The sequence below is a fragment of the Morus notabilis genome, unplaced genomic scaffold (assembly GCF_000414095.1).
Source record: "Morus notabilis unplaced genomic scaffold, ASM41409v2 Scaffold96, whole genome shotgun sequence".
In the NCBI taxonomy this organism is placed as follows: domain Eukaryota; kingdom Viridiplantae; phylum Streptophyta; class Magnoliopsida; order Rosales; family Moraceae; genus Morus; species Morus notabilis.
This window is the reverse complement of record NW_010367009.1, coordinates 387,541-399,745: the sequence shown is the minus strand read 5'-3', so window position 1 is coordinate 399,745 and position 12,205 is coordinate 387,541. Positions and strand designations below refer to the sequence as shown.

The 12,205-nt window shown below is 35.9% G+C and overlaps 1 protein-coding gene across 3 annotated transcripts; it reads left to right on the top strand.

The window, feature by feature from the left end:
- The first annotated feature begins 5,418 nt into the window (after nt 1-5,418).
- On the top strand, nt 5,419-11,683 carry LOC112094160. 3 transcript variants are annotated; one of them, XM_024174393.1, is made up of 5 exons: nt 5,419-5,763; nt 10,099-10,341; nt 10,470-10,650; nt 10,774-11,008; nt 11,095-11,683. In XM_024174393.1, the coding sequence occupies exons 2-5, from the start codon at nt 10,319-10,321 to the stop codon at nt 11,247-11,249; spliced, it is 594 nt and encodes a 197-aa protein (XP_024030161.1). In that variant the 5' UTR covers nt 5,419-5,763; nt 10,099-10,318; the 3' UTR covers nt 11,250-11,683. The 3 variants fall into 3 exon arrangements, with proteins under 3 accessions (XP_024030161.1, XP_024030162.1, XP_024030160.1); XM_024174394.1 differs by lacking the exon at nt 10,470-10,650 and having other exon boundaries at nt 11,158-11,683; XM_024174392.1 differs by lacking the exon at nt 10,470-10,650.
- The last annotated feature ends 522 nt before the right edge of the window (nt 11,684-12,205 follow it).

Below are 12,205 nucleotides of genomic sequence, written 5' to 3'. Positions count from 1 at the left end.
CCCCACCCCCAGCCTTAGTCATAGGGGTGCAATTTCGTGGAGGGTCGCTACTCTAGCTATCTTTTGGGGTATTTATAGCCTTCCTTGTTCTCTTCTTGGCTTTGGTCTTTTATTGGCTCTTTTATTTTATACTAGGATTTGGTTTTGTGAAGGAAATCTCTTCCTCTGTCTCTCTTTCTTGTATAGTAATTCTTTATGAATTGGGGCTTCTGTGGACACTTCATTCCTCTGAAGCATAAATTTCTCTCCCAAACCTGTAGCTTCTTTTTTTATTACAGTGGTGAGATTCCATGTTTTTCCTTGTTCAATTGTATTTGTTCTCAATAAGATTTTTTTGGGTAAGTTTCGGTCTGAATTGTTTAGGCTCCAAAAGACTTTTTGTTATGCAGGACGGCTTATCATCCATGAACAGATGGCCCGTCCGATGTTGTTAATCGATGCTTGGAGGCTTATTTGCACTGTTTTGCTCACGTCAGGCAAAGAAGTGAGCTATGTGGCTTCCTTGGGCCTGAATTTTGTAGAACACAACTTACCGTTTAGCTACCAGCTTTTCTTCTTTTGAAATTGACTATGGCTGAGACCCTCCTCGGCCAATTCATTATGGTCAAAGGTTCCACTGTCGTTTCTTCCTTGGATTAACAACTATAAAAGAAGATGATGCTATGTTGGACACACTCGAACTGCATTTATCAAGGGCTCGGGCTTCCATGAAGGAGGCAGCGGACAAGCACCATCGTGATTTGTAGTTTAATGTGGGAGAGATTTAATCTTAAATTGGGGCCATATCTTTTAAAGTCATTGGTTAGGAAAGAAGTTTGGTGCTTCTGTTCCTTGCCAGCAACTCTTGGCTTAGCTCTCTGCAGATTTGGAGTGGCATTTGGATCCTGAGGCAGTGGTACTGTGACCAGCCACTGATAGATCAGCTACTGAAAGGGGAGTGTTGATAAGTTTAATTAATGGATTCGTAGCGAGTTAATTAGGTGGTAAATCTGAGTTTAGCTCAGCTAGAGAGTTGACTAGCCTCGGAATATCTTTTCGCCTTTTATATTGTTTATCATAGTTGATCAATAAAATTGAATGTCATTCATTTCATTTTCTTCTCTCATTCTGACTTAAGAATTCCATAATAGATCTAGGGTTCTAACATAATGGTCAGATATGTAGATTGTCCTGAGTCAACTTATATGCTTGTACGTTTATATGTTTTTTTATCATTATTATTTACTAATGTTAAGTCTTGTTTTCTCTTTCTTTTTTTTTCTTTTTTAACTATAGCATTTAAATTATGTAAAAAAGATCTAAAAATAGGTTGAATATGAAAATAAAAATTTAAAAACCGTACAAAAAGCTTAAGCCCAAAATCAGTTGCTCCAATCCAATTGAAATTGATCTTAATCAGATTGGATTACATGATACACTACTAATTCGATTGGATGGAATTTCTAAAAACCAATCTTTGATTGAATTGGGTGTTATATGACTAAAATATGATGGATTGGATTGGACGAACACCCTTAGAAAAAATTATAGTAAAGAAATAATACAAATTATAGACAGACAAACAAAACAATAAATAAAAAAGCTATCACATTTTCGTTATCTTAATGATAATATATCATTATAGAAAGTAATGAAAAAATAAGCTCATATTATAAAAATAACCATATAAGGAAAGTCAAAAGACAATATATTATTAGAAAAATCAACCTATATAATGAAAGTTAACATATAAAGAACATATCTAAAATACCGAATAGGGATATATCCGGTATTAAATGTGCCTTATTATTTAGAAGTAACATTTTTGTAATATTGTATATGAGTGGGTATTTTTAGATTCAAGACTTTAAAAGTAGGCATTTTGTGTAATTATTTCTTATTTTAGTGATTGTTTTTGTTGTTTTCCATCCTTTTTTCATACTTATCATTTTCACATATTACACTTTTTTTTTCTTTTTCAATGTGATCTTCATAAATATATTTTTTTTCTTAATTGTCATGATGAAATAATTCCTTATATATGTCCCTGTCCAAAGAAGAAACTACTACATTCATAGGTAGGACTGAACAAAAAAAAGAAAATCTGGCGCATAAAGATAAGTGAAATAATTCCCTCTCATATATGTACTTAGTTGACATGATTTTCTTTTTATTTTTTAAAAATAGCTATAACTGAAACGAATGGTTTCACACACACATATATATATATATATTATATTTGTATAATATAATGAATGAAATGATCCGTTTCATTTAGACTAGGACATATAATATATTTAATATATTATATAACAATATATCATTCTTTTTCTTGGTAGTTCTCTGATCAAAACCCTAAAAAAATAAATGACGCCCCTCTGCCCCTCCTCCGGAGTCGACATTCACCCTCCATCCTTCGCGAGTCACCATTGCCTTCATCTCGTTCTTCACCGTTTTAAGTTCTCAGTCTCTTCACATTTTAAAACCGTTAAACCGACTGATTTTAATCGGTCAACGTCGGATCCTTTATTGTAACTGGTGCTTATTCTCATCGATAATAACAACTTATATTCTGAAAAGAAAATAAAACTAGTGCAATTAGAAAAAAAAAAACAAAAAAAATATATATTTCCTAATATTCCTTTATTTTCATCACGAAATAAAAAGTTCTACTTAGCTGAAAAGAATTCGATTTTATTTCTTTCTGAGCACTCGGCCTAGCTTGCGGACGCCTTGCCGTTCCCTTGTTTCGGACAACTAAAGGATCTCTTAGTACTTCAAACGGATTAACTTCATCAATGGACTCTTGTTGGCTCGCATTAGGTGGCTCTCTTTCCATCAAACTCTTAAATTTGATGCATAAATTTGCCAGTTATGTTCTTGTTTCTTGGTAGAATTCTTCCACTTTTGTGGCATAGTAAGCTTCCGAACCTAATGAGTTCCAATATCTGCTATGAGACATTGTTATTAGTTTGATATTGCAATTGGAATTGTGCCTTTGCATGAGCAGTCCACCGTGACATAATAAGCGAATATGGAATCCGTGTTATGTTTAGATATAATTTACTAACAGTAAATATTAAACCAAAGAGAGAGACAACCAATTTCACGTTCAAGAACATTCACCCATCTTTGCTTTCTCAAGAACAAAAGGTAGCCGAAATTCACGGCTATGAACAAACCCACAGTTTTTTATAGTCGCAAACAAAAGCCCCAATTTTTTGAGTTACATACAAGCAACACAAGTAAAAATCTAACGATCAACACCTATCTCTCCTCAAGATTAAACTAGTTTCGCTGAGGAGACATACATCTCATGATTCACGAACACGAACAAACACCCATTTTGGATTTCGTGAAAATCAGAAACCGCCGATGAAAAAAGCCACAATAGGGTAGCCGTCGATGAAGAAAGCCACATAAGGGTAGCCGAAATTCACTGCTAAGAGCAAACCCAATGTTTTTAACAGTCGCGAACAAAAGTCTCAATTTTTTCTGAGTTACATACAAGCAAAACAAGTCAAAATCTACCGCTCAACAACTTTCTTCCCTCGTGATTAAATTGGTTTCGCCAAAGAAACAAACCCCCCGAATCACGAACACGAACAAACACCCATTTCGAATTGTGCAAAATTCAACAACCGCCGATGAACAAAGCCACGGTAGACCTTCGGTGGAAAGAAGCCCCTATTTGCATGAGTTAGCTACACTAAAATCCTTAAACGACTGTCCGTTTTCAAATGGGGTCTGGCCATATAATTAAAGTATTTCTTCTTAATTTTATATTACTATTTTGTCTGCAGTTATCACGTTAGGCTGCCCCTCCCATTCACCAAAAACCAAGTAATTTTTCTCTTTAAATCAAGGCCATCAAAGTGATATCCAACGATTGTAGTTTATTTTTGGACTGGTTGCATTAGAGGTAGTGCCGGATGGAAGACAATTCTAATATTTAATTATATTAATTATTATATTATTATTAATATAATAAATATAATTATATTCATACAATATAATATATAATATTTTTATAAAATAATAATTATGATATGATATTATAATATAATATTATAATTATAGAAATTGTCTCCACTCGGTATCCGGACTAGAGCGTCACTTGTTCATTTTTTATAAAACATGTATATTTTTTCTTTAGAATGTGTATATTTCATTTTAAAACATGTATATTTCTTTTTATGGTAAAATATACAACTTATACATATTTTAAGAGGAAATATACACATTCTAAAGAAGAAATATACATGTTTCAAAGAAAAAAATACATAGCCCGGTGCCGGACTAGAGACTTTACCATATTATTATTATATTATATTATATTATTGTATTATTATATTATATTACGTGTCTAAATTTTATATTGGGAAGATTATAAATTTTAAATTTCATTAAGGTATTATGAGTATTATGAAAGTTCATTAATTGTACTATGCCGATTCCCGTATAATCTAAAAGCTAAAGTTGCCTTTAGGCTGCCTCTGATTTTAGTTGTAGATTCTTCAAAAAGGAGATTTACCAAACATTAAAATTAACTTTTGCTACAAGCAGAAGGTGATTTTAGGAGCGAAAAGTAATACTAAACCCAACCTTAATATTACATAAACATCATCTTAAATTAGGCGGCAACAAATAGAAGGGGCAAAATCAATAAAATTTCATAGTTCAGAGGGCGTACAAACCAGTTTTTAAAATTCACGGGACAAAGTGAAAGCGCTACTATAGTTCAAGGTAAAAGTAAAATTTATCCTACTTAGAACTATGTAATATTGTGTGTGTGTATATGAATCTTTATTATTTATTCTCTTTGCCTAAAATTTCTTGTTCTTGCCTGCTTTTTTGTGTGACTTGGTGTAATCCTTCACTTGAATTTCTCTCCTAGATTGTGTGCATTAATTCAAGGAGTTGTTTACATTATTTAAAGTGATTACTATCAATTATCCGAGCATTTTATCTTTTCTCTTCTCATAATACCTCCAAAAGTTCAAAAACTAGAAAACAAACGTCAAGCCACATTGGTTTAAATTATTGTTTAAATCTCTTTCTTTACTATTTTTTTCACAAATTTAAATTTTTATTCAAATTTTTCTATTTAAATTTATGAACCAAAGGAACCATAAATTTTGTTGAGAGAGTCGATGCACCTAGAAACTAAAATAACCAAACTTAGTGCATGTTTGGTTGGGGGATTGAGAGATTCAAATCCTATGATTAGGGTTGAATCTATGTTTGAAAGCCCAAAATAGTTGTAATGGGTTAGAATCAGAATCATTGATCCGGATCATTGTGGGCTCTCATTTTGAAATCAGCCCCCCCTGATTTTACCGTTTGAAACCCATTTACACAGTAAAATCACTGTGCTCTTAATGCACCCACCCAAGTTCCAACCACCCGTGCTTCCTCTCTCCCATGCTTGGACAGAGAATCTGCTTTTTCTTCTCACGTGAGTCAACAGCAGAGAATCCTCTCAGGCTTTTTTGGGACTCTCTTCTCCTCTTCTCCGCTCTTGTCATCTGCTCTACTTGTTCGCAAGGGCCATATCGGTCGGCGTTGATGAGTAGTGGCCGGAGTAAAGGGGTTTTTGTCAACAATCGAAGAAAACTCCAAATCCGGTACCACTTTCACCGATACTATGGAAGCAAGTTCATTTGTCGCCTTCACCGGAGATAGGACAGACGGTCGTTGAGGAATCGGAAGAAACCTTCTTCTGCCTTTGGAGTGCTCCATCCACCGTCCTTCATCTCGTTGTCCGACTCGAACTCGTTAACAGTATGCTCTCTTAACCTTATGCAATTTTTCGTTTGTTCGTTCAAAAGAGTTGGTTGTGATTTTGATTTCTGGAGACAACCCAGTATTTTATTGGTTGTGATTTTGGTTGTGACTTTGTTTTCTGGAGACTGGATAATGTTTGATTTGGTTGTGATTTTGATTTGTGGAGATAGTGTTGGCCTGAGTTGTGATTTTTGGTTCAATTTTTCGTTTCTGGAGATAGTGTTTGTGATTACCATCATTTTCTTTTTTATTGAGATCTTTTCTAGAATGTAAATCGCTTCGTTTGGCATAGAATATCTTACGATTGGAAATGGAAAAATGTTGGTGCATAGCAGTTATAGAGGCTGACTAATACGATAATGCACACAAATGTTGAAAAAAAAAGTAAAGAACTTTTGATTTGTTTCTGAAGTTTCAATTACCTGTAAGTAGGCAGAAGTTTCTGAAGTTTCAATTATTTGTAATTACCTGCAACGTGATTTGTTTCTGGCTGTTGCTTTGATAATCCTGAAATGCTTTGGAATTTGGACGGGGGGATTGTTCTCTAACAAGTGGTTGTTGTGTCTCAAAAATCCTGATAAGCATGTAAGTTCGTTTTTGTGTTTAACAACTGGAATTTGGAATTTGACTGTTGATTTATTTTACGTTTGATTACAACTTTTAGTTCATGTAAGTTTGATGACGTTTCGGTGTATGAAACAAGTTGGTGGGGATTTTCATACATGAATGAGTGCAAAACGAGCATATGCGAAGTCTTATAGGAATGAGTGTTGGGTATCTAGTCTTCCAAGTTCCAACCTACCATATAGCTGATCATATAGTTATATATATATATATACATATATTTACATATATGTAGACATACATACATATAGAGATAAAATGGCGAACAAAATGTTAGGTGCCTTTAAAGAAAAGGTAATAAACATACGCCAACAAGTAGTTAAAATACAATCTGACTTATAACTTATTACGTACACAATAAGTGTACACAATAAATATCTGTAGTAAGTAGTGATGCTGGGGGACTATAAACTTGTTACTTGAGTACGTAATTCAACAAATGCTAATCATTGTGATATGTGTAATTGTGTGAGCCCGGAAGCTTGATTGTTGTTGTGTCTGGTGTGCTGTTTGTTGTTGTTGTTGTTGTTTATCAGTTTTGTAGTCATTTTTGTCAATGTGGTGTCCTTTGTTTTTGCATGTGTTGTCCTGCTCTTGGTTATGCTATGCGTGTGTAGATGTGTTGCCTAAAATTGTGAATCTAGAATCTCGCAAGTGCACGAGTCAACAAGTAATAAAATGATGAATAACCAAGTATCGTCCCACAGGGATTGTGTGTTTTTGAAATCAAGTTGCTAAGTTAATTCTATTCAAGTTTTTAAGAAGAAAACTAAAGTTGATTTTAAGATGTTAAAAACTAATGATAATCTGACTGTAAGAAAATGAACAACAAAGATAAAACTAATTAATAACAAAATGTGCAAATAAAATTGGCCAAAATCACTGTGCGTGGCTCACAATTGCTAAACTGTCTCCTAACAATGCTGTGCGATGCTGCAGCAACGGACGGCAACGAAGACTTCTTGTTAACCAGATTTATTAAACCAGGGATTTTCCAATCCTCTGTCTACTGATCTTAAAGCTAAAACCCACAAATTCCTTTGCAAATCTAGACTCTAAAATCATAGAATGAAGCTCTAAATCATATGGTTATGCAAGACACAATATATTCCTATATCATGTGAATAAAAAATCTAAAACAAGATCTAAGAACTTGCACTATTCAAGTTGTGTCCACTAAAACTAAATCTTCCCAGATCTAATCAAAGCTATACTCCTCTCTTATGATTTCCCAATCACAGTTAAGGCACAAATTCAGCTCACTTGAATAAATAAAGAAATAATCATCAGATCCATTCAACATCAACTAACATTTCAATAGTAAACAACTCAACAATCTCAGCCAGCAAATCATAATCTTATAGAGTTATATATGGATTCGAGTTCAGATTTATAGAGAAACGTAAATGTTCTTCAACAAGGTAAAACAAAGTATTGAGAGTAAGAAAAACTAAGGTGATGAGGAGAGAATCCGAATCTCCCTTTTCCAAGGTTTCTTCTAGCTCTTCCTGCATCAACAATGGACCTTCCTTTACGTTCAACACCCTGTGACGTTTTCTTCTTCTTCTTTCCAGTACTGGAGCTGGTACTTGATCAGAGAAATAGAGGTGGTTTTCTTTTCCAAGTTCAGCCGCCTCAACGTTACAAAATATGACCAAGGACGTCTTCTTTCTTCTCAGCTGCAGGTACTTATTGTACCCTAATTCCACGTGGCAGCACATGAGAAAGCCTCCAATGAGTGGCTCAATCAGCACCCTTCACGGACAAAATCAGCCCATTAACCATCTCAGGTCCAGCTGTCAGCAAAACACACGTTTGGCCCAGCTCGCCTTGCTGCAGCAATGCACAGCAATGCTGACTAGGATTCCTTCATACTCTAGAAACGAAAAACTGCTCAAAGCTCCAAACGACCACGTTTTCTTAAAGCTGAGATTATAGCACAAATGGCACCTGAATTAGCTCTTTTTTAAACACTAATCACGAGAGAGAGAATTTATGAATCACAAATAACTAAAAACTATTAACAAGACAAAATATAGGAGAAAACTAATACTAATTACCCTCTAGGTAATAATTTAAGCCTGGGAAATGCTCAATTAACTCTATTTTCATAGAGTTATCAAGATGGCAAGGAAAACTAGAGAAGAGAGGCCACTTTTTTGGAGCCCTGCTGCAGAGGCTTTTCTGCTAGAGAGATCGTACGAATATCACGACGATAACCACGGTCGCCTACCAGAAACTCATCACTATAACCAATGGGCCTCAGACATGGCCACATTTTTTGATGGCTATGTTTCCGAGGGTGAGCGTCTTAGGGAGAAACGACGACGATTGGGTAAGGTATACGCTACGTACAAAATGTTATAAAATCATACAGGAGTAGGATGAGATCCTAGCACTACAACTTTCACCTGTTCCAAGGAGCTGTAGAAAGATATTTGTAAGGTAACATATGGGATTGATTATACTCACAAAAAATAAGGACATATTTAAATTGTCACAAACTTACCTCTCTAGTAAGAGGTTACTAACCAATTCTCTATTTTGTTTCTAGAGAAACCGCGATGCGAAAACATTATTTACTAGTGGTTGGAAGTTGAACGAGGTGTACTTGGCTGCCATTTTCCCAACTAGAGTTGGAGTTCTGGTTTAGGTGCATATCACCCAAATGTAGGCGGACAGGCAACGGATGATGCACCCGTTGAAGATCTTACTGGTGCTGATGAACACCAACAGCCTAGCTAAGATGCTCCATACCAGAACATCGATGATGAAGATGTTCGTAATGATCTTGCCGAACGAGTCGATCGTTACGGAAAGCGAAATGTCACAAATATTGCCTCATCGTCACGTGTGATTCGGAAAAAACAGTCCACATCAAGGAAATCGAACGATTCTTCGCGAGACATGCTACTCTCTCTAGTGAAGGAAATGACAGATGATTTGAAAGAAGAGTTTCGTACAAGCAAAGAAAGCCAGCCAAGTTACAACAGTGTAAATGGCCCTAGTGAAGCTGACATCATCTTAAATTCGCTTGGGGAAATGGGAATTGATAAGCGTACGCAAACTCATGCTTTTGACAAAATCATGGCTTCCCCCACTTGGCGGCCAGTCTGGGGTAGACTTGATGAAGACATCAGGCGGACCTTTATTAGCGACTTTGTTGAAGTCCCAAAAACTCCACTTGTGCATCATACTCGGGATCCTTATGGCCAGCCATCTTGCAACTTCTCTCAAGTCCCAAATACTTACAACCAGCCACCTAACCCATACAATCACCTACCTAACCCCTATAACCAGCCCCCAATTCCATATAATCAGCCTCCACATCCCAATAACCAGCCCTCAAACCCCTACAACCACCCGCCTATGCCTTAGATGGCCAAGTGTAGTTTTACATGGTCCCATTTTCCCCCATGGTGGACCACGGATTAGTGTCTAGTAATAGCATTCGAGTGTTGTCTACTTAGACTGCTTTATCTGAGTAACTAGTTTTCCACTGTAACGTTTAAGTTGATTATGAGTTGTATTATTTATTTCTGAGTAATGTGGTTGGACCATTGTTCCGGATTGTTGTGATGTAATTGATTTAAAAACACTTGAGTTATAACCAATTCCTATTTTAGTATGGAAATTGTGCTACATGAAGTGGATTACAACAATTGAGATCGTACTTGTAATAACTTGTTTGGTAATGTGTCGTTACAGGTTAATGTGTAAAGCAACATAATGCAGCCACAAGGATTAACGAATGAACGTCACGAAGTGGATTCAAGAAGAGCTTCCTGCCGAAGAAGGGGCTACCTTGTAGCAATAGCATCCGCTACAGCCGCAGCCGCCTTCATTTTTTATGACCAAGTACCAAGGCCGATGCATAACTCATCTTTAAGGGGTATAGACAAAGTGAATGAGTTATTAGCAAACAATAATGAGGCGGCAATGTTTAACAAGGTGCGTATAGGACCACGTGCATTTATGATTATTTGTGAAGTACTAACTGAGAGGCGCTTGTTACAACCCACAAACAACATGAACGTCCCATAACAAGTATTTGTCTTTTTAACTATCGTTGCACAAAGTCAAACTAATCGTGAGGCACAAGATGTATGGCAACATTCTGGGGAGACCATTTCACGGAGATTAAGTGACGTCCTAGATGCCATTTTTGCACTGCACGATGATTTCATTAAACCCCCAAACTATGCCAAAGTTAGTGATTTTGTACGTGGCAATCGTCATAGATATGGGACATGGTTTGACGTAAGTTGTGCTTCTCAGTCTTATCAATTTTAGTAACCTTTTTTAACTTGTGTTTCTTATTAATATGTTACAAGACTGCTTTAGAAAGATACTCACCTCTTTCATTCTGGAACTAATGTTCAGGACTGTGTCGGAGCAATTGACGGGACTCATATACCTTACACACCGATTGGTGTTCCAAATCCAATGGCATATCTCAATAGGAAGGGCGTCAACTCTCAGAATATAATGGCAGCATGTTCCTTCGACATGAAGTTCACGTACATGTTAACTGGTTGGGAAGGTTCAGCACATGATGCACGAGTGCTTGCAGATGCGGTCGACACACCGAGGTTTAAATTCCCACATCCACCACCTGGTAAGACTTCAAACTAGCGACATGATTATCAGTTTATTACATGTTACGACCTCCAAATTCTAACAAAATTCGTTTAAGTTGCACAGGAAAACACTATCTTGTTGACGCAACATATGCAAACAATGATTGTTTTCTTGCTCCATATATAGGTGAGACATACCATTTGCCTGACTACCAAAGGAAAAGTGGTGGATTTAAGGGACCTAGAGACATTTATAACTACAAGCACTCTTCCTTGTGAAATTGTATAGAGCGAACATTTGGTGTTTGGAAGGCTAGGGTCCCTATCCTAAGGCGGCCCAATAATACTTATCTAATGAACAAATAAGTGAAGATTCCAGTGGCATGTGCAATCTTACATAATTTTATTCACATGGTAAATGAGGGGGACCCGCTTCTAAATCAATACTACCGTGATGCAGTACCGGTTAGTGAAATAGATCTAACCAATATTGACGAGATGGATGACGATGACAATGGCGACAATGTCCCTGAGGGGCCAACTGTAACATGAGCTACTGTTAGCCGAACGGAGATGGGTCGTTTTAGGGATCGCCTAGCGAATAACATGTGGGTGGAATACTAGAGAAGCCGTGGGAGACACGATTGAAAGTGCAAATTGGTTATGGGATTCTGCAATATTACTTCATATACATGTATCAATTATGTTTGCAACATGAATGACTATTAGTTGCCTACTTTCTGGTAGACCTTTAATATGAAGTATGAAGTATCAATTATATTTGCAACATGAATGACTATTAGGTTAATGACCTTTCATATGACTATAGTGGATTCTGCAATATATAGGGTGCGTTTGGAATTGATTCCAAAATGTTTTTATTTTCTGTACGAAAATGGAAATGAAAACGTTTTCATTTTCATTTTTGAATTATTTCTGAAAATGCATTTAGTAGTTTTATTTAGAGATTGATTTCAGTTTTAAAAAAAACTGAAACTGCGTTTGGTAGTTTCATTTTTGAAAACATGTAATAGTATTTAATTTATTAAATAAATAATAATTGAATCACAAATAAAAACACTAATAATTAATAAAATATGAAAATTACAATATTAGCTTAAATTATTGTCGCCTATATGAATCTCACATTTGATTAGCTAGATGATCTCTAAAATTAACCATGTAATTACGTTGTTGTCGACCACCCATTTCATATGTTTCTGCTTCTTGTGCAT

Bases quoted from the DNA above. Each gene is read 5' to 3' on its own strand.
- LOC112094160 (XM_024174392.1), top strand. From the start codon at position 10,120: ATGCAGCCACAAGGATTAACGAATGAACGTCACGAAGTGGATTCAAGA. The intron at 10,342-10,773 runs GTGCGTATAGGA...ACTAATGTTCAG, and splicing joins AGGCGGCAATGTTTAACAAG to GACTGTGTCGGAGCAATTGA. The intron at 11,009-11,094 runs GTAAGACTTCAA...TAAGTTGCACAG, and splicing joins ATTCCCACATCCACCACCTG to GAAAACACTATCTTGTTGAC.